The 20,408-nt window shown below is 42.3% G+C and overlaps 1 protein-coding gene across 1 annotated transcript; it reads left to right on the top strand.

Moving 5' to 3' along the window:
- The first annotated feature begins 9,938 nt into the window (after positions 1 to 9,938).
- Positions 9,939 to 17,907, top strand: LOC132474335 (cholinesterase-like). Its single transcript, XM_060074955.1, has 10 exons — positions 9,939 to 10,045; positions 11,045 to 11,342; positions 11,860 to 12,082; positions 12,616 to 12,748; positions 13,161 to 13,312; positions 13,908 to 14,094; positions 15,481 to 15,791; positions 16,000 to 16,209; positions 16,315 to 16,472; positions 17,577 to 17,907. The coding sequence occupies exons 2-10, from the start codon at positions 11,054 to 11,056 to the stop codon at positions 17,678 to 17,680; spliced, it is 1,767 nt and encodes a 588-aa protein (XP_059930938.1). The 5' UTR covers positions 9,939 to 10,045; positions 11,045 to 11,053; the 3' UTR covers positions 17,681 to 17,907.
- Positions 17,908 to 20,408: the final 2,501 nt, after the last annotated feature.

Here is a 20,408-nt window from a genome sequence, read left to right as displayed (position 1 = left end):
CCTGGTGAGGAAGAATGAGGGCAGCTGGCGATTCTGTGTGGACTGTATAGCATGTCCATGACGTCACCAACAAGTGCTGGTACCCCCTTCGGATCAACGACGACTTGGACTACATCCGGGGGTCTAGCTGGTTCAACTTCCTAGACCTGCATAGTGGAAACTAGCCTTACCTTAGACTGCCTTCACGTTCAAGTGGATGAGGTAGCTGGTGGACGTTCCTCTGAGATGTTGCACACCAGCAGGTCTACCTATCCAAATGGAGCTGCTTCCAACTCCAAGACAGGATGCTGTACCAGAGGTTGCAGGACCCTAGTTTGTGTTGTGACCTCATGCAGCTGCTGGTGTCCTTTGTGCTTCGTCGACAGGTCCCCCAGATCGTCCATGGCTCGGCGGGGCCGAGGTACTACGGGAATGCCAAGACCCTGCAGTGCCTCCGGGGACGCTTCTATTGGCCTGGCTGTCGATAGAACGTGATGCTTCCCTGTCGTTGTCCTTCCTGGGGGGCCCTGGTGGCCTGTCTATCAGCAACAGCACTTGAGGGACTGTGCTGGGTGATGGGGCTGTCTGGGATGACTGAACCCTCAGCTGGGGGATGTGTGGAGATCACAGCGGTGATCGCCAGTGATACCAGGAGCGCGCTCCTGGCACTTGTTCAGCTCGGCAAATGTTTGGGAGTTTAATGGGGGGTTGCACCTCGGTGACAGGGGGGGTCAGCTGGAGCGACACCTGCACCGAGGCACTTATGTCCGCAGGGTATATGGTGTGTTGTTCAATTGTTAAAAATGTTATTAACAACAAAGGCAATTCCCGTAGTCGCGCTCGTGTGTGAGGCATGGTATTTGTAGTACACTTGTAACCCTGGGCATACGTTTGGTTCTTCCCTTGCAGCTCGCAACAATATTATTGAATCACCAAATTCCTAATGAATGTGTTTTTACATTTAACTATAAAAAACACATATCCAACCCAAAAATTGGTTTACAGGGATGCTAAAACTCCCAGAGTGTAATAATAAAATAACTTTCAACATCAAAGCGTGAAAGTTGTTTGTTTTTTAATTTAGAAAGATATTGGATATTCAACAGGTATTCAAGCTCTGAATTACAGCGCGATAACGCAGGCGACAAAAAACGCGATCGCCGGTATGATTCCCAGTGTGTCTTGCGGTTCATACCTGCCCATGAGGCTTCCATGCAAAGCCATCAGGCAGCAATACTCCTCTCAATATCTCTACACAACTAACTAACACAATTGAACCGGAGAGGTATCACGTTTTTAATTTTTTGCTGTTTAGAATTTTATACCACTAAAAACAGTAAATAGCAGGCGTTAGACTACATGACCAGTAGAGCTAAGGTGTGGATGTAACGCAATGATTGTTTTTAATACAGGTTGACTTTGGATATATTTACATTGGTGGAAACTATGTGGCAGACCATTGCCACACTTTGGCTCGGTCATCTGACAACAGGTTCACTCCACCGCTCCTCCTGGCTATGTCGAGGTGGTCCTGAGCAACAAAGCTAAACCTGACCGCTCCTGTCAACCTGGCTGTCTCCCTGCATGGTTGACACCACCTTCAGAGTATGGATGTGTACAAATGGGTGCATGAATGTGTGATTGAATGGGAGAATGGGAGGCAATATTTGTACATCCCTTATAATGATTTGTGGAATCCACATTGATTAAATTCAGGAATCCGGCCAGCTGTCTTCTCTGCTTGGAAAAGACACATCGTCATGTTTTCCTTAAGAGGGTCCACGAAGTGGGGGTGCTACCCACGGAGGGTCCGTTGTCAATGTGTTGCACGCAGCTCTAAAATGAAAATATATTTGACATATTTAAAAAGTTGTAGAATTGTCAATGTATGGGAAACACTATTAAATGCAGGGTGATATACCTGGGTGGCCCAACCAAGTAAAGAATATATATGGGAAACACAGCATTAGCTTGGTGGCTGGCATGAGCCACTTGACATTGTAGCACATATCTCTACATCAATCTCTTTCTATGAATTACTGTTTCCCAGGAAGTTAATGTTGCCAGCCGCAACATTTTTAAGAAATCTTTCATCCCCTCTCCCATTCAAGTATTGAACACAGTCTAATTGTACCACTTGTTACAGCAGTGCTGCTGATTGTATAATTGTCATTTGCACTAATCTATATTGTTGTGATGTATTTGTATGTTCCAGTGTTGTGTTGTTCAACATGTTATGTGTGTACGTGTGTTCAATGGGAAGCTGAAGACAAATTGTCTTCAGCTTTTATTTACTGAAGACAGGGGGTAAAGTCAATATGACACCATTGAAATGCTACATCACCTTGATGAAACTACTAACATCCCTGGCCCCTGCGTTGTTTGCAGCAATTGAGATCATGTCAGTACACAACTCCAAAAAATATATAGCATAATTCTTTTATTTTTAAATATTTTTATGCAGATATGTTACATATTATACGTTCAATAATTTACTTAACATAAAAAGGCTAATCTCATTTTATTTTATTTTTTTTATTAATTTCCTTATTTTCATTCTAAACTTCATTTGAAATGCAACAAATGTATGTTTCAAGACTGAATATCTATTGTATATGATATACTATATAGAGTATATAAGACAATATATCATGCATATATCATAGGTGTATAAAGCTTCCTTCAATGGTTGTTCACCAAAGGCGATCGTCTTTCGAAACATCGCCCATCGTACATCGGGCAGCATGTTCTTTACCTCCAATACTATGATTTACAAGCCAACCTTGTCTCAGGCTCTGACAAACATACACCTACACTACACACACTAGCTAACGGTCAATACATTTATTTGTATCTATGTTCATCCAATTAAGAAAGCCAAGTGCAATGAAGGGAAATTTACCTGTGTAGGTCAGTGTTACTCTCATTTAATAGATTCACTTGACAGTCGCTAGCTGTCAGCATGGAAACTGTACTTACAATCAGTAGAGTATGTGTGTGTGTCTCTGCCTGTGCATGCATGTGTGTGTGCACGTGTGTGTATGTGAGAACGCATCCCTTATGTGCCTTATGTCTCAACGTGTTGCACATTGCAGAGTAGCTAATTGCTGACTGTAGAAATGCCAGGGGGACTTTGTGTCGGTACTCATTAGAAGGACTGGGGGATTCCACTTCCCCAGTTTGGATGTTCCCCCCACCAACACCACCACCACCGCTAGCATTCCTGAGCCCTGGATCCAGGCGCTGGCCCCCTCAGGTGCTCAAGGCCTGCAGCCATCCCAAGGTCGCTGGAGATGGGGCTTTCTCCGTTGCAACACCTAACCTTTCAGGCACATCTACAAATCAGCTGAGTCAGTTCGTGTTCTTAAATAGACAATATGATTATGCTGATGATGTGCTATTTTTAGTGTTTGTGAATGCATTTGTTTTCCCTGTTTTATTTATTTTTGCATTTTTTGTGTTCACTTAGTCTTCGGGCCAGTTTTGGCCATTTTTTTGTTTTTGCACTGCGCCTACTCTAGAGAGCACTGCTCCTTCATAGTATGACCTCTTATCACATGCTTGGTGTCTTTGGAAAGCTGAGAACCTGTAGAAGGTCATGACATTATCAGAATAACTGTATAATGTACTCTCACAGTGCTGGGAAGACTACAATATTGTTTTTCCTCCCGGCCGGTTGCACACAACTCCAAAACCAAGCTGATTGTAGTACCCTGGATAACCCCATATCCCTTGCAAACACTACTGAGCCCTAGCCCTAGGTCTTGTGATGCTGTGTGAAAGCAGATCAACAAAGCATAAAAGATTAAGTCTCCAGCTCCTTTTATGTAATGATATGTCCATTCGTTCTGGTCAGGGTCCTTTTGGAGACCCCAAAAAAGACCTTTGGCTACCCAAAATGCATACTGTAAACTAAAGTGAACCCAAACATGGGCATAATCTTGGTCTCAAATGAAAGGTTACCATCTGGGATTTATTGTGAACCATTTAGATAGCATACCAGATGTTCTGATATTTAATGAGACAGGTATAATCACACAAAAATCTAATTTTTAGCTATTCCGCCTATGCAATTTTGACCAAAAAAAGCTCAAACAAATTGTTTTGGATATTATTTTTACTCAAAAAGTGAAGACTGCAATGCTATAAACACCAAAACTGAAATATTAAAAATACTATAAATAACTATGTACAAATAAACAAAAATAAGTAAAATTACAATAACAATGTGAAAATAAACAAAAGAAAATAACTATTTACATGATTCCCTCCCTCCCTCCCCCCCTCCTTTCTTCTCCGGGCGTTTAGGCATCTTTCAAAATGTTCATGAAACCAAACTCAAAAAAGTAAATAAAAATAAAACCACACACGAGCGCATTCAACCACTTGCTTCACACTCGCACTCTGGGGAAGAGCCTGCTAGTTTACGCACACCCCTTGCGCATTTGTTTTCTCAACCACACGTGAGACGTTGTTTGACATGCTGGATATCGTCGGAAAGGTCTTTTCATTGGCTATTAGGATATTTAAAGGGGACATATTATACCACCAGGTGTGAGTGTGATTAGCCTTACAAGCCGTTTCGAAAATCTGCCCCATATGACATCAGTAGTGGGCGTATCCAGCTAGATCTGCGCTGGATAGATGAGCATTGTTTACTTCAGTCCACAGGGTAGGCTGGTAGACTGATCTATCCAGCACAGATCTAGGTGGACAGGCCCACTAGTGATGTCATATGGGGCAGATTTTCGAAACGGCTTGTAAGGCTAATCATACTCACACCTGGTGGGATAATATGTCCCCTTTAAGGCCCGTCCCCGACCCTTGCTGTCTGCTGGTTTAGCTGTCAATAATAATAATACATTTAATTTAGAGGCGCCTTTCAAGACACCCAAGGTCACCTTACAGAGCATATAGCCATCATAAATCGTTTAAAAAAAACAGGAAATTGTGGAAAAAAATAAACAAATAAATAAACATAATTAATAAAAAAAAAGTATACATGCCCCGTTTTGATAGTGATCGCCTCATTGGCTTGTAACGCTTGTAAACAAGGAAGTATTGGTCTTACAGACATGTGTGAGGGCCATGGTGAGGGCTCTATGTCACCGTGAGACCCTGGCGAACACAGTCGATTCCATGAAGCAGACGACAATAGCGGAATTCAAACCCTGAATCGCAGTTTTCTACAAAAAAATATAGCAGCGTTTCGGTTTTCTATTTTTCGGCTGCTTTGTATAAGATGGCTTGTGCATATACACAATGTAATTATACTAAAATAGGCCGCATTTGAAGGACCCTTGGAATTGGGACAGCACTTGGCGCGTCGCTGTGACGCAATCGGCGTCGACGCATCCTTCGAAAGATGCGTCCTAGGAATTGGGACACAGCCTGTAACACTCAACTGTATGATGCCGAAAATTGACCCAGCATGTTGGGGGGAAGTGCTGGTGGAACGAAAACTTGCCCGCCGGCGGGATTTGACGATTAAGTGGTTAATAATTAATAATTCTGACTGCATGTAAATTGTCTGTTTATGCACTTGTACTGTAAAATAATCTGTACAAAACTTTGGAAGTGCTGGTGCTGTAAAGAAATCATCAGGGTAAATTGTGTACAGTTTCTGTTTAGTCCTCTTGTTATGGTTGTTTTTGTTGGAGCATTAGGGGCTGTCACGCCAAATTTGTACCGGCTGCCAAATTTGTACCGGGCACGTCATCAGTTGTCCAACGGACCACTGATTACGTAAGGGTTGTCCGTTGCCGGGCAGGTTTAAAAAAACAGTCGGGCTCATGTTGCCAAAGACGAAATAACATAATACAGATAAAGGATCGCTAGATAACACTTGTTTTTACTTTATATTTGTATTGTATTTAATTGTTTAATCAAATTTAGCTAGTAAACTGAGTGTTTAAAGCGGGTTCCAAAAACATTCGCGCTCATGTTGCCAAAGACGAAATATCATAATACAGAAAACGGATCGCTAGATAACACTTGTTTTTACTTTATATTTGTATTGTATTTAATTGTTTAATCAAATTTAGCAAGTAAACTGAGTGTTTAAAGCAGGTCAAGGACGAAATAGCACAATACAGATAACGGACAAGTGCGAATGAACGAGCTTGAAGGTTCGCGAATGTTCGTGAACATTTCACGTCATTCGACGCGATCATCTGTTGCCAGGCAGGTTTGGAATGGATTACGTATGGATGACGTGCCCGGTACAAATTTGGCAGCCGGTACAAATTTGGCGTGACAGGGCCGTGTCCACCAAAAGCGTTTTTAAAAGGACGGAGCGCCTGTCTGCAATGCATTCTCTATGGCAGGACGCGCATGCAGCGCGCCTTTTAAAAAGCCGCCCGGGGCGGTTAAACGCCATCAGCGCTTTTTTCGAACGACCAATCAAAATCGAGGAGGACGCAACGCGGCTGAATCCGAATGCTCATACTTGACTGCTCTATAGTATGCATTTTGTTGTACGCCACAAATATAGCGCGTCCGAATTAGGGCCCGACCGATTTATCGGCTTGCCGATTTAATCGGCCGATTATAGCCTTTTTGAAAATAATCGGCATCGGCCAAAAAGACGCAGATTACAACCGATTTTTTTTGTTATTTTCTTTTTTTAAATGTTATTGCGATTAGTATCCTGCAGATTGCGCTCCTACTCGCCTTGCTAACTAACAACTTTAGCTGGAGTAAAAAAGAGGAGATTGAATTTTACCATACAACATGAAAGCACGCTCGCTCAGGCAGCTGCGCGCTCACCTCACCAATGTACACAAGACGCGTTGTTTGTTTGAGCATGTTGTGCCTGTTTTTCTTTAGGTCCCAGGCCATGTTAATTTGTTATACTGTAGACTCTAACGGTGAGACCATACTGCTCAGCACGCACGTGTTAGTCACTGCTCACGAGCGCAGCACATTGGGAGTTAGTTATTTATTTTACATTACACTCATTTTTGACTGTAAATGTATTCTAAAACACTCAAAGGTTCTGCATTCAATTCACATATTCGTCAAAAGTGTTTAAAGTATATTTAATTTAAGGTATCAAAAACTACGTTTTATATGTTTTTTTTTTTTTTTTTTTTTTTTTTAATCGGCCGATTAAATCGTAATCGTAATTTTTCGCTGAAAATAATCGCCATCGGCATCGGCACTCAAAAATCAATATCGGTCGGGCCCTAGTCCGAATGCTCAGTACGCATTGTGTAGTATGGAAAACGTTTCCGAATGCGTGCTACCGCCACAGTAAACAACGGAGTTCACTACGCTATCCCACAATGCAACACGACCAGAAAGACGTCGTAGAAAGCGGTGAAAAAAAGAAACATTAAAAAGAGTAAAAAAGTAAAGTAAGTAATTAAGTAAAAAGAGACATTTTTAATTTAATAGCAACGATGACAAGACGGAAAACAGGTAACTTATCAAGGTAATTTTGCCGGCATCTGAGGGGAGATACGTCATCTCCAAACATCTGGTGGAGTTTCGGCGGTGTTCGGAGGCGTTATGTCTACATAGACCTAACGTAGACCTAACGTTAAATACCAACTGTTGTGTTTATTTACAAAGACACATTTCAGTTTATGCTACTCACCTCAGACAAACTCGCTATTTTAGTTGACTCAACTCCTGTTTATGTCTATATAGACCTAGTCTCGCAAAGCCAGACCAAACTACAGCAAGTAGAAAGGTCTGGAGCCACGCTACCTCGAGCTGTCTATCCGTGGGGAAACTGGGCGGGCCTGTTTTTATTTCTTTAAACCAATCACAATCGTCTAGGGTGGGGCTAAGCCCGGGAAGCAGCAGCGGTGTCCATGTAAAATAGAACATCTTTCTTCCTCAGCAAATGCTGTAAGCAAATCTTTTGCAGTTCTTTGCAATTTTCGACGGAAAGAGCCAAACATGCCAACTTTACAGCGCCGTCAAAGTCCTCTTCAAAACTCGCTATATTGCCTAGTTTCCGAGTTTGAGGGGGAGCACAATACGGGAACGCCAGCAACCGGAAGGGGAGGAGTCGCGGCCAAATCCGAAGCTAGGCAATAGCATAGATATATATATATTAACTAGATGCCCTACGCCGGCGTCTAGAACGTCACCATAGGCGGCCATCTTACCACAGTAAACTGCTCACCCATAACATTGTGTTGGTAGTGATTCATGTACTTTTTAAACAACCATAACTTGCTCAATTTTCAACCGATTTACAAACGGTTTGGTTTATTACAAACGTTATTAATGTGGTTATGATATTGTACGTATTTAAGAACATTATTCTATTTTTCATTATTCTATCAAAAGTATGTGTCATAACTACATCTCTGACGATTATAACAAACCAAACCGTTTGAAAATCGGTTGAAAATTGAGCAAGTTAAGGTTGTTTAAAAAGTACATGAATCACTACCAACACAATGTTATGGCCGAGCAGCTTACTGTGGTAAGATGGCCACCAGTGGGGACGTTCGACTCCATTGGCCAGCAGCGCGGACAAGGCATCTAGTTAATATATATATATCTATGGGCAATAGACGCTGTCCACTTCCGTTCAGCCAGACTAATATAGACCTAACGTTAAATACCAACTGTTGTGTTTATTTACAAAGACACATTTCAGTTTATTTGCTTGTGTGTTCCAACGGTTTATTTGGTAGGCCTATCTAAATGATGTCTTCGTGCGCGCCTATCGCATGATTTTAGACTCGACGATTTCGGTTGAGTATGTGGGGATTTTTTCAGTCGCAATTGGTTTGCACATTTTTAAAAGTGGTGGGGACAAAATTCATATTCTAAATAGTGGGGGGGACATGTCCCCCCCCCGTCCCCCCCGTCATCGACGCCTATGCACATGCATATATAAATATATACACACACACACACACACACACACACACACGCATGCATTTATTAACACACACACACACACACACACACACACACACACACACACACACACACACACACACACACACACACACACACACACACACACACACACACACACACACACACACACACACATATATTCACACACATGTGGGCACACACACACACACACACACACAGATTTTCATAGGCAGCATTATAAGATTAAACCTTTGACCCCTATCTTTGATGCTGAGATTACATAGTTACATTCTCATTTTCACCATCTAATGAAAAATGAATTTCCACTACAATCCTAATAGTGGGTGTATGCGTGTGTGCCCCATTAAAATAGAGTGAGGGAGATAGAGAATAGAGAGAGAGAGAGAGAGAGAGAGAGAGAGAGAGAGAGAGAGAGATCAAATGTGTGTCGTGGGGACTTCTACCGCTCTAATTCCTGATGGCAAATGTTTACGTGGCAATGACCAGTGGGCTGCACCCTGACTATCTGTTTACAGTCACCTCTTATCACTGTGTGCTCTCTCTCTCTCTGTCTCTGTCTCTGTCTCTGTCTCTGTCTCTCTCTGTCTCTCTCTCTCTCTCTCTCTCTCTCTCTCTCTCTCTCTCGCTCGCTCTCTCTCTCTCTCTCTCTCTCTCTCTCTCTCTCTCTCTCTCTCTCTCTCTCTCTCTCTCTCTCTCTCTCTCTCTCTCTCTCTCTCTCTCTCTCTCTCTCTCTCTCAAGAAAGACATGAACAAGAGAAATAAACGTCTGAAGAGTGTATGCATGTGTGTGCGCATATGTGTGTGTATAAATATCAGACAACTATATAGTGGATTATATGTATATACATATTTATACATACATTTTTATATATATATATGTATATATAAAACCACTTTAAAAGTCCTATGTAAGATTCCTATAAAATAGTTTAATACAATAAGTCCAAAAAAATCTTTATGTAATAATAATATATATTAAATTATAATGCTCACCCTTCAACCTTAATAAAGTAGCTCAGTGGCTTGGGTAGAAATAATAGCAATAAAGGAATCCAGTGTGTAGGCCCGTATCAGAGGAGGAGTGGTCTGCTCCAACCGTCACAGACGGACAGTGGACGGTCCAGCCTCCCTTGCTTTATAGCTGCTGCAGCCGCACTCACCAGCACACTGGAACCAAACTAGCTTTTGACAGAAGGTAGGCCTTCATTTACAAGACACAAAAAATAATGAAACCATCAATGATTCCTTCACTAACAGAATGCTGATCTTTGCTTCTACTGTGCTGCTCTGTTTCTACAATGCATGTGCCTCTTCTAATCCTGTAGCTTGTGCCAGGCAGGAATTACGCTGGCTGCTTGCCATTATTGCTGTTGTTTCCTCTATGAATAAAACTTGTTCATGAATGGACTAATGTTTTAGATCTAGCCGCCTGTAACACTGGGAGAGGATTATAATAAGACTTTTAAAAGTTTATAGGGCCGACTGCCATTGTAAACAGGTGATATCTGTGTTTATTATATCGTTCATGTCTATTGTATGTAATTAGTTACAAAATATTTGTATTTGTTATTAGTTACACTAATTAATTGTTTAACACCCTATAAAGACCTTATTTATTATGAGTGATGAATGATATGAATGATTTATTAACAGTTTATGAATGAATTACCGATATCAAGGTTTTGTGGCCCCATTTGCGGGCGGAATAGATCAAACTCAGTGGAGACTTATAGACATTTGACAGCTGTGCAGGTTCACACCCATGGTGTGGAGACTTCACAGTCATTTCCCAATGCTGTGTACTCTGATTCACCAAAGTATCATTTTTAGTATCATCTCCGCCTACACAGTCACTCTGTGAACTTCCTTATGCTATACATGATGACTATATGCTCTGTAAGGTGACCTTGGGTGTCTTGAAAGGCGCCTCTAAATTAAATGTATTATTATTATTATTATTCTTCTTCTTCACAATCTGACGACATCGGCCAGGTGAACTTTGACCTCTTTCTAATGCCCTGTGTTCCACCGACATCGATGCTCTCAAGCTTCGGTTGAGCATTGCACAGTGTATGATGGGTGAAATCTGCCTACCATTCAGGGAAACACATTTGACATGTTTAGTTGAGTGGAATACATCCTCGCCTATAGTTTAAACGTACAATGACTCACTACGGTTTCATTTCCCTTCCAGGGTTCTTCCATGGCGACGTCTACCCCCTTCCTGCTCCTGGTGCTCCACCTGTGCAGCGGATCCCTGGGCCAGCTTCCAGAAGACCTCACCATCAGCACGCTGAACGGGAAGGTGCGAGGGACCCGTCTGTCCGTCCTGGGACACGACGTGAGGGCGTTCCTGGGCGTTCCCTATGCTAAACCGCCACTCGGGGAGCTCCGGTTCCGAGCCCCCAAGCCCGCAGGGAAATGGGAAGGGGTGAAAAACGCCGCCAATTTCTCAAATACCTGCTATCAGCTGCCGGATACACTCTTTCCAGGTGCCATTTTGACAAATTTTCATGATTTTACCTCTCTCTAATGACTGACTGAATGAGTGTCTCACTTATGCTCCAGTGCTTGTCCAGCATATAAGGCCCTTTGTAACAAATATGTCGGAAAAAGAATTTGAAGCAGATGTTCATGGATAGAGGATATGATGAAGCCCAACTATGCCCGTCCATCTGTGACATAGGTCATGACGATGGCAGTTCAGCTGGGGATGCATAGTTATTTAAAACACAGTAGAGGGAGCTTCTGTGTTCAAAATAAATTTTGAACAGCTGTTGCCAAAAAAAACCCGAGCTGGACAAGAGGGATCATGTGTATGACACAGGGGATCGTAAACACTGAGGAACGCAAACAGCTGTGGAGGAGATGTGTGGAATCTAAACCCGTGCAGATATTTGTGAATTGAGAGGCAATCAGTTGAACTTAGTTTACCTCACCCATATCAGTTTTTTTTTTTTTTGCATTTTGCATTTTATTATAATTGTATTTTTTATGTTTCCTTCACAGAGTTTAGTGGGGCAGAGATGTGGAACCCCAATACACCAGTGAGTGAGGATTGTCTCTATCTCAATGTCTGGACCCCACATCTCAAAGGCAAACCACAAACATTGCCTGTGCTGGTGTGGATCTATGGAGGCGGGTTCACCTCAGGGACTTCCTCCTTGGCCCTGTACGATGGACGCTTCCTGAGCCAATCAGAAAACGTGGTGGTGGTGTCAATGAACTATAGGCAAGGCAGCAAACGCATGCATTTATCAGTACAAAACAATCTAGGCACATTCTGAATGTAAACAATGATAGTAATGCTATCACTTGTTTATCTTGACTTAATTAGTGTTTTTTGATCATATACACTCAATCATTTGTATTATTAAATCTAACAAATCAGACTTCAGATAAATACCTAAGGTATGATGACAGACCAACTCAGATCTGGTTGAACTCAACGTTTCATGTTCTATTCCCTTCATATTGGTATCAGCTGAGGCTTCAAACAACACAAACTGGCCACTGTTGAAATAAATCTGTTAAAATCCCCTTCTGAAGGCTTCATCCACTCGCACACATTTGTTTTCTTCGGTAAGAAAACAAAAACTAAATTAGGGAAATGAGGCGGAACTCCATCCCTTGCAGCTGTTGGCCTCTGGCCCAGGCTGTGTCTCCCCGCAGAAGTTCTGTTGTAACACAGTAGGACAGAGATGACCACCTACTTATCAGTCAGACATAGTTTGACATCACAATGTTATTTTTTTCTTGTAATAGGCTCGGGGCGCTGGGCTTCCTTTCGCTTCCTGAAAACGATAATATCCGTGGCAACGCAGGCTTACTGGACCAGCAGCTAGCTCTCCGCTGGGTCGCAGATAACATTGCATTTTTTGGAGGTGACTCCTCAAAGGTAGCGTTTGTAAAAACATTTGTCAAATATATTAATCTTTTATTCATTGTGTTGTGATTCATGGTGTCCCTCAGAGGCAACAACAACTTATTTCCAGGTCGATCCGAAAAAGTTTATCTAACCATTCTGCATTACTCATTATCTTGTCCGGTTCAGCCCTGCTATCTTGTACATACGGAATTGATACACACCAGATGCACGTTATATTTTCTACAAATTCCTGTACAGTTGTAAATCGCATATGTTTTTTTGTTTCTGCGCCAAATTGTACGGAGAAGATAACAAGTAGTACAGGATGTCTTTGTTCCTCATGTTTCCTCTAAGGGTTGGTTTTAACGGGATAAATGTATACTTTCATCTGGGTAATCGTTGACAAAACTGAGCGTGGGTGTGGATGTGTCCTGGTTTCCAGGTGACTCTGTTCGGGGAGAGTGCCGGAGCAGCGTCGGTAGGCTTCCACCTCCTGGCCCCCAGCAGCCACGGTCTGTTCCACCGGGCCATCCTCCAGAGCGGCGTCCCCACCGCGCCCTGGGCCAGCCTCAGCCAGAGAGAGACTTGGAAGAGGTGGCCCTTGATTTGTTAGATTCTGTAACAATCATTTATTTGTTTGGTTACTTTAATTCATTGATGGATATAAATATTGGGTTGTGCCCTCTATTATCACACTCTCAATAGAGTTGTTTTAATATTTGTGTATATATATATATATATATATATATATATACATTTTCTATTTATACATGTGGTGTTTATCAATTGTATGTATATATACAATTGATACACACCACATAAAGAGATATATTTATATATATATATATATATATATATATATACACCAAAATGACAACAATAAATCATTTATTTTCATTGGGGCAGGACAGTCTAGTAGTTAAGGTTCTATAGAAGCCAGAAGACCCCCCACCTGCTCCTTGAGGACCTGAAATGGTTTTCCCCGAAAATCATTTGAACTAGAGACAGTGTTGTTGCGCCATCCCTTAATTTGTTATCCAATTAATCCTCCCCCCCCCCCCCCCTCCACACACACACACACACACACACACACACACACACACACACACACACACACACACACACACACACACACACACACACACACACACACACACACACACACACACACACACACAACTTGTGGTAGGAGCTTGAGCCTGGCGTCTCTCCTGGGCTGTCCCCGGTCCCCTGCTGCTGATCTGGAGCGCTGTCTCCAGAGAGTCGACCTTGTGGACATAGTGACCGAGCAGTTCCAGGTGTTGACTGAGGCCTCCATCCTCGGGTTTCCCTTCGCGCCGTCCACCGATGGGCTTTTCCTACCTGATGAACCAGAGGTATGCGTTGGAACCTTTGTGTCCCAACTAGTTTTTTTATAACAGGGGTATGTCAATTGATAATGATATTTTTATATGCACTCTACAAGAGTTAATTGACGACTACTTACGTTACAGATATTTTCTGGCCTGTAAGATCCTTGGTAGCACTTTCAAATACATGCAACAGCATGCATTAATGAAGGATTAATGAAGTAGAAGTGAATTCCTACTGAATTCCACATCCATGAAAAAATAACAAAAATTACAATCATGCATTTAGCAGAGACTTTTATCCAACACATCGACGGCAGAGTCAACCATGCAAGGCGAAAGCCAGCTCATCAGGAGCAGTTAGGGTTAAGTGTCTTCCTCAGGGACACATCAACATCGAACTACCAACCTTTCGGTTACAAGACAACTGCTCTACCTGATTGAGCTAAGCCGACCATTAGGAAACAATTCAGAATCAGCTCGAAATTATTAATGAGATAATGACACGATTGATTATGCAATTATTTATGAATCGTAAGTGGATGATTAACAAACTACGTACATGTGTTAATCATGCTTTGTAAACACTAAATAAGGCTGCAATTTTTTTGTTAACCTGGTTATAAACCATTAGTTAAGTGCTTTAGCTCTACTAAAGTGAGGACTTCCTGCTAATTACTTATTAGTTGGTACTTCTGAAATGGTACTTGAGGCATTTCCAGTACATCCAGCATTTCATTAATAAATGCTTAGTAAGGCAATACCAATACTTTCTAACTACCTGAATTGATCAATCCAGCCTTCAGATGCCGTTTATAAATGCTTAGTAATGCATAGATATCCTTCAGTTTAGATGAGCTCACAGAAATAATTAATCTAATGCTTTCTGACTCCCTGACCTAATCATGAACTGCAACATTATTTGGGTACTTATAATGCATTATATCCAAATGATTTATAGATTTAAATATTATAAATTGATGCTTTATAATATAATCTTATCTTATGAACCATGATCTTATGTTTATGAATAGTGCAGCAGATGTGCTACCATCTTTATTATAAACGTAATACAGTTCATTACACAAATGTTGTCCTTTGACTTGAGTTACCTCATTTTATGCATTGTGCCTTGTTATTTTTCATTCAATTGTAACAACTGTTAATTGACAACAAACTTGATCATGAATCCCTCATCCTGGGATAAAAATTAAAGGTGGTAAGTGTTCGTGACAATCAAATCTCCATTGTGTTAATTGTTGTTTGCCAGTGTTTCAATATACTGTGTAACTGCATACCCACAAGTGAACTACTTGGCTGTCTTATTATTCTGCTTTTTGAATAAGCTGAAGTCATGTGTGACGTAAAACACACACACACATCACATCTCTCTGCCTCTCTGCTGATCTACAGGTGTTGCTCAAGACTGGCAACTTCAAGAAGATTGAGGTGCTTTTCGGTCTGAACCAGAATGAAGGGACGTACTTTCTAGTCTACGGCATGCCTGGCTATAGTCTCGCTGGCGAGAGCCCCATCAGTAGGAAATTGTTTATTGAAGGCATACCACTCGCACTACCAGGAACCAACAACATCACAAAAGAGGCAGTCATTTTCCAGTACACCAGCTGGAGTGAGGTAGACAATGAGGTGAAGAACAGAGATGCCATGGGTGACCTGTTAGGACATCAGTTCTTCAGTTGTCCCACATTAGAGTTTGCACGCAGGTAATCAGCAATGTGACAGGGATACGTAATGCTTATTGATGCATATGTAATTGTTACAGATAAAATAGAAGACAAGATAATCCTACTGTAAGCCTTGTTCCTGCTACTCGAATGGGCTACTAGAATGGGCTTCTAGAATGGGCTAGTCTGAGTGGCACATTGCTTGCTGGCTACAGTATTCCGAATACATTCTACTTTCTGTTTCCAGGTATTCCGAGCACGGAGGAAAAGCATTTTTCTATCTGTTTGATCACCGCTCATCTGCCAACCCCTGGCCAGCATGGATGGGCGTGATGCATGGCTACGAGATAGAGTTTGTCTTTGGGATGCCGTTGAATGCCTCTCTTAAATACACGGAGAGGGAAGTAAACATGAGCAGGAGCATCATGAAGCAGTGGGCCAACTTCGCCCGGACAGGGTATGAACTGACTTTCGTGGTCTTTTTGAAACCACAGAATATCAACCTATGTTGCAGGAATTTCTGATGATTATAGGATGGTTTTTCCCCACTATTTCACCTCAGAAATCCAAGCAACAGCGGAGTTCCCTGGCCCCTATTTCAGGCAGAAAGCCAGTTCTATCTGACTCTGAACACCAACCAGCCTCTACAAAGGAGCAAGATGATCGCTCAACAGTGTCAATTTTGGACCAATTTAGTACCAAAGATCCAAGGAGTGTCAGGTATGGAGTCACACAAACACCAAACCCCTCTCCCCCTCTTTTCTATGCTCTCTTATCGGGCATCTCATGAATATGGATGCTGAACCTTTTGAGAGACTTGATTTTCACACTTGCATATCCATACGGGGCAAGCCAAAGTGTACGCATCGGGTGAGGATGTTCAGTGATCTCTTTGAGTCATTTAAACACGGTTCATACCCAGGCATACACAGCTCAGTTCCCAGTAACACTGCAGATGTGAGTGGGAGGATGGCCCCTCACCACCTCACTGAATGCTAATCACACAGTTGGTCAATAATACTCGCACAACCCTGCACTGACTCCACTATTACTCATAGGCACAAATGAAAATGAACACAAACACACACACTTCCTCCCATACTTGCATGGTAAGCAAGCTCCTCCGACTGGAAAATCTGATTTGATGATAGATTACAACATTGTAATTTCACAACTCATCTTGTTTGTCTCTGTATACTTTAGTTAGTCATGGGTCAAGATGCTGTTATTCAACTAATTAGTCAGCATCAACTCACTCATGGATAATTTTTTTTCCATTTAGATCTTGAGCTCATTTAGTTTATGTATATATTCCAATGATATTCTGATATTATTCTTATATCTCAAAAGAAAAGCATGAGCATGAGTTTCACTTCATATTTCATTTGAGGTAATCGTCAGAGTAAGAACAAAGATTGGAGTCAGAGTTGAGGAACGGTGGAATTCTCATAATGATTTACCTTGTTTGGGGAAAATCATATCTTTTTAAAGTGTATTACGTGTACCCTTCCTGTGCGCACTGAAGAACGCCTTTCCCGATAATATCCACTTAGTGGGCTCCAAAGGAGAGACACCTCCCAACACACAAATTGAACTGAAGCACAAGTCCCAGAAGGAAAGTATCTTTCCAAAAACATCATGCATTCTATATTGACAATGAAAGCCACACAGTTAAATTCAGTCTAGTTTGATTTCTTCTCATTAATATATTCAAATTGTAACCTTGTGATATGACTCACTGGTGCCGTTTCCGTTTGATGTGGCTTTTTGTGAAATATTTGAAATATGAAAGCGGAACTCACTTCCTCATCCTCTGTTTTCTAGAAGCTCTCGACTCTTGCATGGAATCGTCTGGGACTTTGGGCAGCAGCTGTAACTTCCTCATCGTTGGGATGATGCTCCTTACATTCTCCTTGCGGATTGCGTAAACAGCGAATTCACCAGCAAACAGCTAGCTGATGCCCCTTCAAAGAATTATGGTAATAAAGTCAAATCATAAGTGTATTATTTTTCTAAAATATTTTTCAAATGATAGCAAGGACTGCTACAACAATGAGGCTACACAGATGGATTGCATAAACATAGCCCTTTTGACTTTCAATGTTCAATGCTGTACAATGTACCAAATTAAGAAATACATTATTTTGTGAACAAATGATTGCAACGTAGTCTTTTTTTTTAATTCTATATCTTCACCAGAGAATATGCTATGATAACAAACACCGTCACCAAGTAAAGGTCACAACGTTGATATGAAAAGCTAATCTGATCTACTTTGATGGCTGAGTGATCCTATGTGCAACCCGGTGTCCTCTGATGCAGAATTAATACAAAACAATACATCGTTTGTATGCAAGTCATGTATGGATGTGCTTGCATACATATTAGGGTTTGATTTCAAGTTACATTGCAGAGGACATTTTCTCCTGTGTACTTTTTTATAAGTTTTAGGAAAACATTTGCATAACTTTTCATTTGATTTAAATAGATTACAATGGTTGAATCCTGTGAGAACACACTTTTAAACATACACGAAAATACACTCCAACACTGCATTTTTTAAGTGTTTGAGTGCTTGATTCCTCGGGCACTGGTTTCAATACTTACAAATGTCCATCGGCTCCTCCAGGGGGAGTCAAGCTTAGTTAGGATTAGATAGGGAGAATCACAGAAAGGTTTGGGGACCAACAGGGGGGTAAAGGAGTCTGTGGAGACAGGTGCCTAGGCATTAGCTGGGGCATCAATGCAACCCCCTTCATGAAACTTAGCATTTAGCCATGGAGGAAGGCATTGTCTTGAGTGTGCCTCATCCATTATGGATAAGGGTGGAGATAGGGAGGGAGGAAGCAAAAGAGGAATGATGGCAGGAGAAAGAGATGAAGCAATAAAGGAAAGTAAAGGCAACAAGGAGGTATATAGCGTCCTAATACCACTTCATGGAGAAAGGCAAAACCGTAGATGTTGCACCACTATAGTGGTTTGTTTGATAAACCAAGTCACTTATATTCAGTGACAGACATACATAAAAGCAGACGTAGAGGAATACAGGAATGAAAACTGACCAATCATGCTGCTGGAGTCGAAGGTCTGTAAGTGCGTCATTGACGAACCCAAACTTGGCAAGCAGTGGTAAGAGGAAAATGTCCCTGTTAATGTTTCAAATCAACACAATGGACACTGGCCCCTGTTTAACTACACTAATTACAATTCTGAAAGCTTCCTCAACACATATGAATGAGTTTCTCTTCGGTGGAAAACCAAAGAGAAACTCACTTCTCATGACCTTGCACCGACGTGATGTCAGAGGTGGAATAGGTCAGTTGTATATCAGTGATGACTGCAGTCATAAGGAGCAAAGATGGCACCACCCAGCATGTGCTTCCCTGATGTTCAACTAGGATTATCAGCACTGTTTGACAGTCTAGGCATGCAAAGCTTGGAACAGAGTCATCCTGTCTTCCAAGTCTCTCCCTGGCTCTTCCTCAGACGAGCCCTCCATCGTTGCTTCCAGTCATCCCGATTCTCCATACATCTGGCCAGTTCATTGGTACTTTGCACTCCTGCATCCTTGTTGAGTACATCCACGTATGTTAGTGTAGGACGTCCTCGAGACCGATGCCCATGGGTTGGTTCCCATAGTACCAACATCTTTGGCAGTGTCGCGCCAGTCTCATTCTCCTGGCAGCTACTTTCTCACTCACCCTTGGTATTCTTTCATACAGGATCCTGTTGTTAACATGTGTACTCTTGCTGATGTTAAGTAATGCACGCAGCATTCTGGTGTAGCACCCGTCTAAAGACTTCTGCAAGGTTGGCTTCAGGGACCAGCATTTGCTGCCGTAGAGGAGAACAGATTCTACCGTTGCATAGAAGAAGCTGAGTTTGATTTGACGGGGGAGGTTGGAGGTCCACACACAGGTCATGCCGTTCAGGGCCCTCCATGCGAGTGCCTTCCTCACCTTTAGGTCCTGCTCGGTTGAGTTGACCCATGAGCCCAGATACTTGAAGTCCTCGACTTCCTTCAGCACAGTGCCAGTTGTTGTCAGCGGTTGATGCTCCGGTGAGATGTTGTAGGTGATGACCTTTGTTTTCTTGGCATTTAGCCTAAGGCCAACCTTGGCGCACTCCAGCTCCACTCCGTTCAGGAGTTCCTGTGCTTGCTCCACGTTGTTGGAGAGCAGGCTGACGTCATCCGCGTAGTCCAGGTCTGTCAGGACTACTGCAGGGTGTCGCTTTGACCTCCTTGGGGTTAGGGTGAAGCCGAGGTCCTGCTCCCGCCCACTAATGGCTTTTCTGAGCGCGTAATCCAGGACTATGATGAAGAGGAAGGGGGCTAGTGTGTCCCCTTGCATTACTCCAGCCAGGATATCAAACTCCTCAGTGTTGCCATCTGGGGTAACCACCTTGGACCTTGTTCCTGCGTACATGGTCTCAATAGCCCGGAGTAGGTTGGGAGGCCTAGGCCTTAAGGATCTTCTCCATCATGCCTCTGTGGATCGAATCAAATGCCTTTTTGAAGTCGATAAAGCACAGTACAGCTGTCAGGTTATCCTTCTTCACCTCCTCGATCATTCTCCTTAGTGCCAGGATCTGGGCTGTGGTGGTTCTCCCCTCGCGAAAGCCATTTTGGTTCTCCCTCAGGTGAGGGTCGATGGC

Source organism: Gadus macrocephalus, chromosome 16, assembly GCF_031168955.1.
Source record: "Gadus macrocephalus chromosome 16, ASM3116895v1".
Classification (NCBI taxonomy): Eukaryota; Metazoa; Chordata; class Actinopteri; order Gadiformes; family Gadidae; genus Gadus; species Gadus macrocephalus.
The sequence above is the reverse complement of the archived record's forward strand: the minus strand, read 5'-3'. Positions and strand labels throughout refer to the sequence as shown.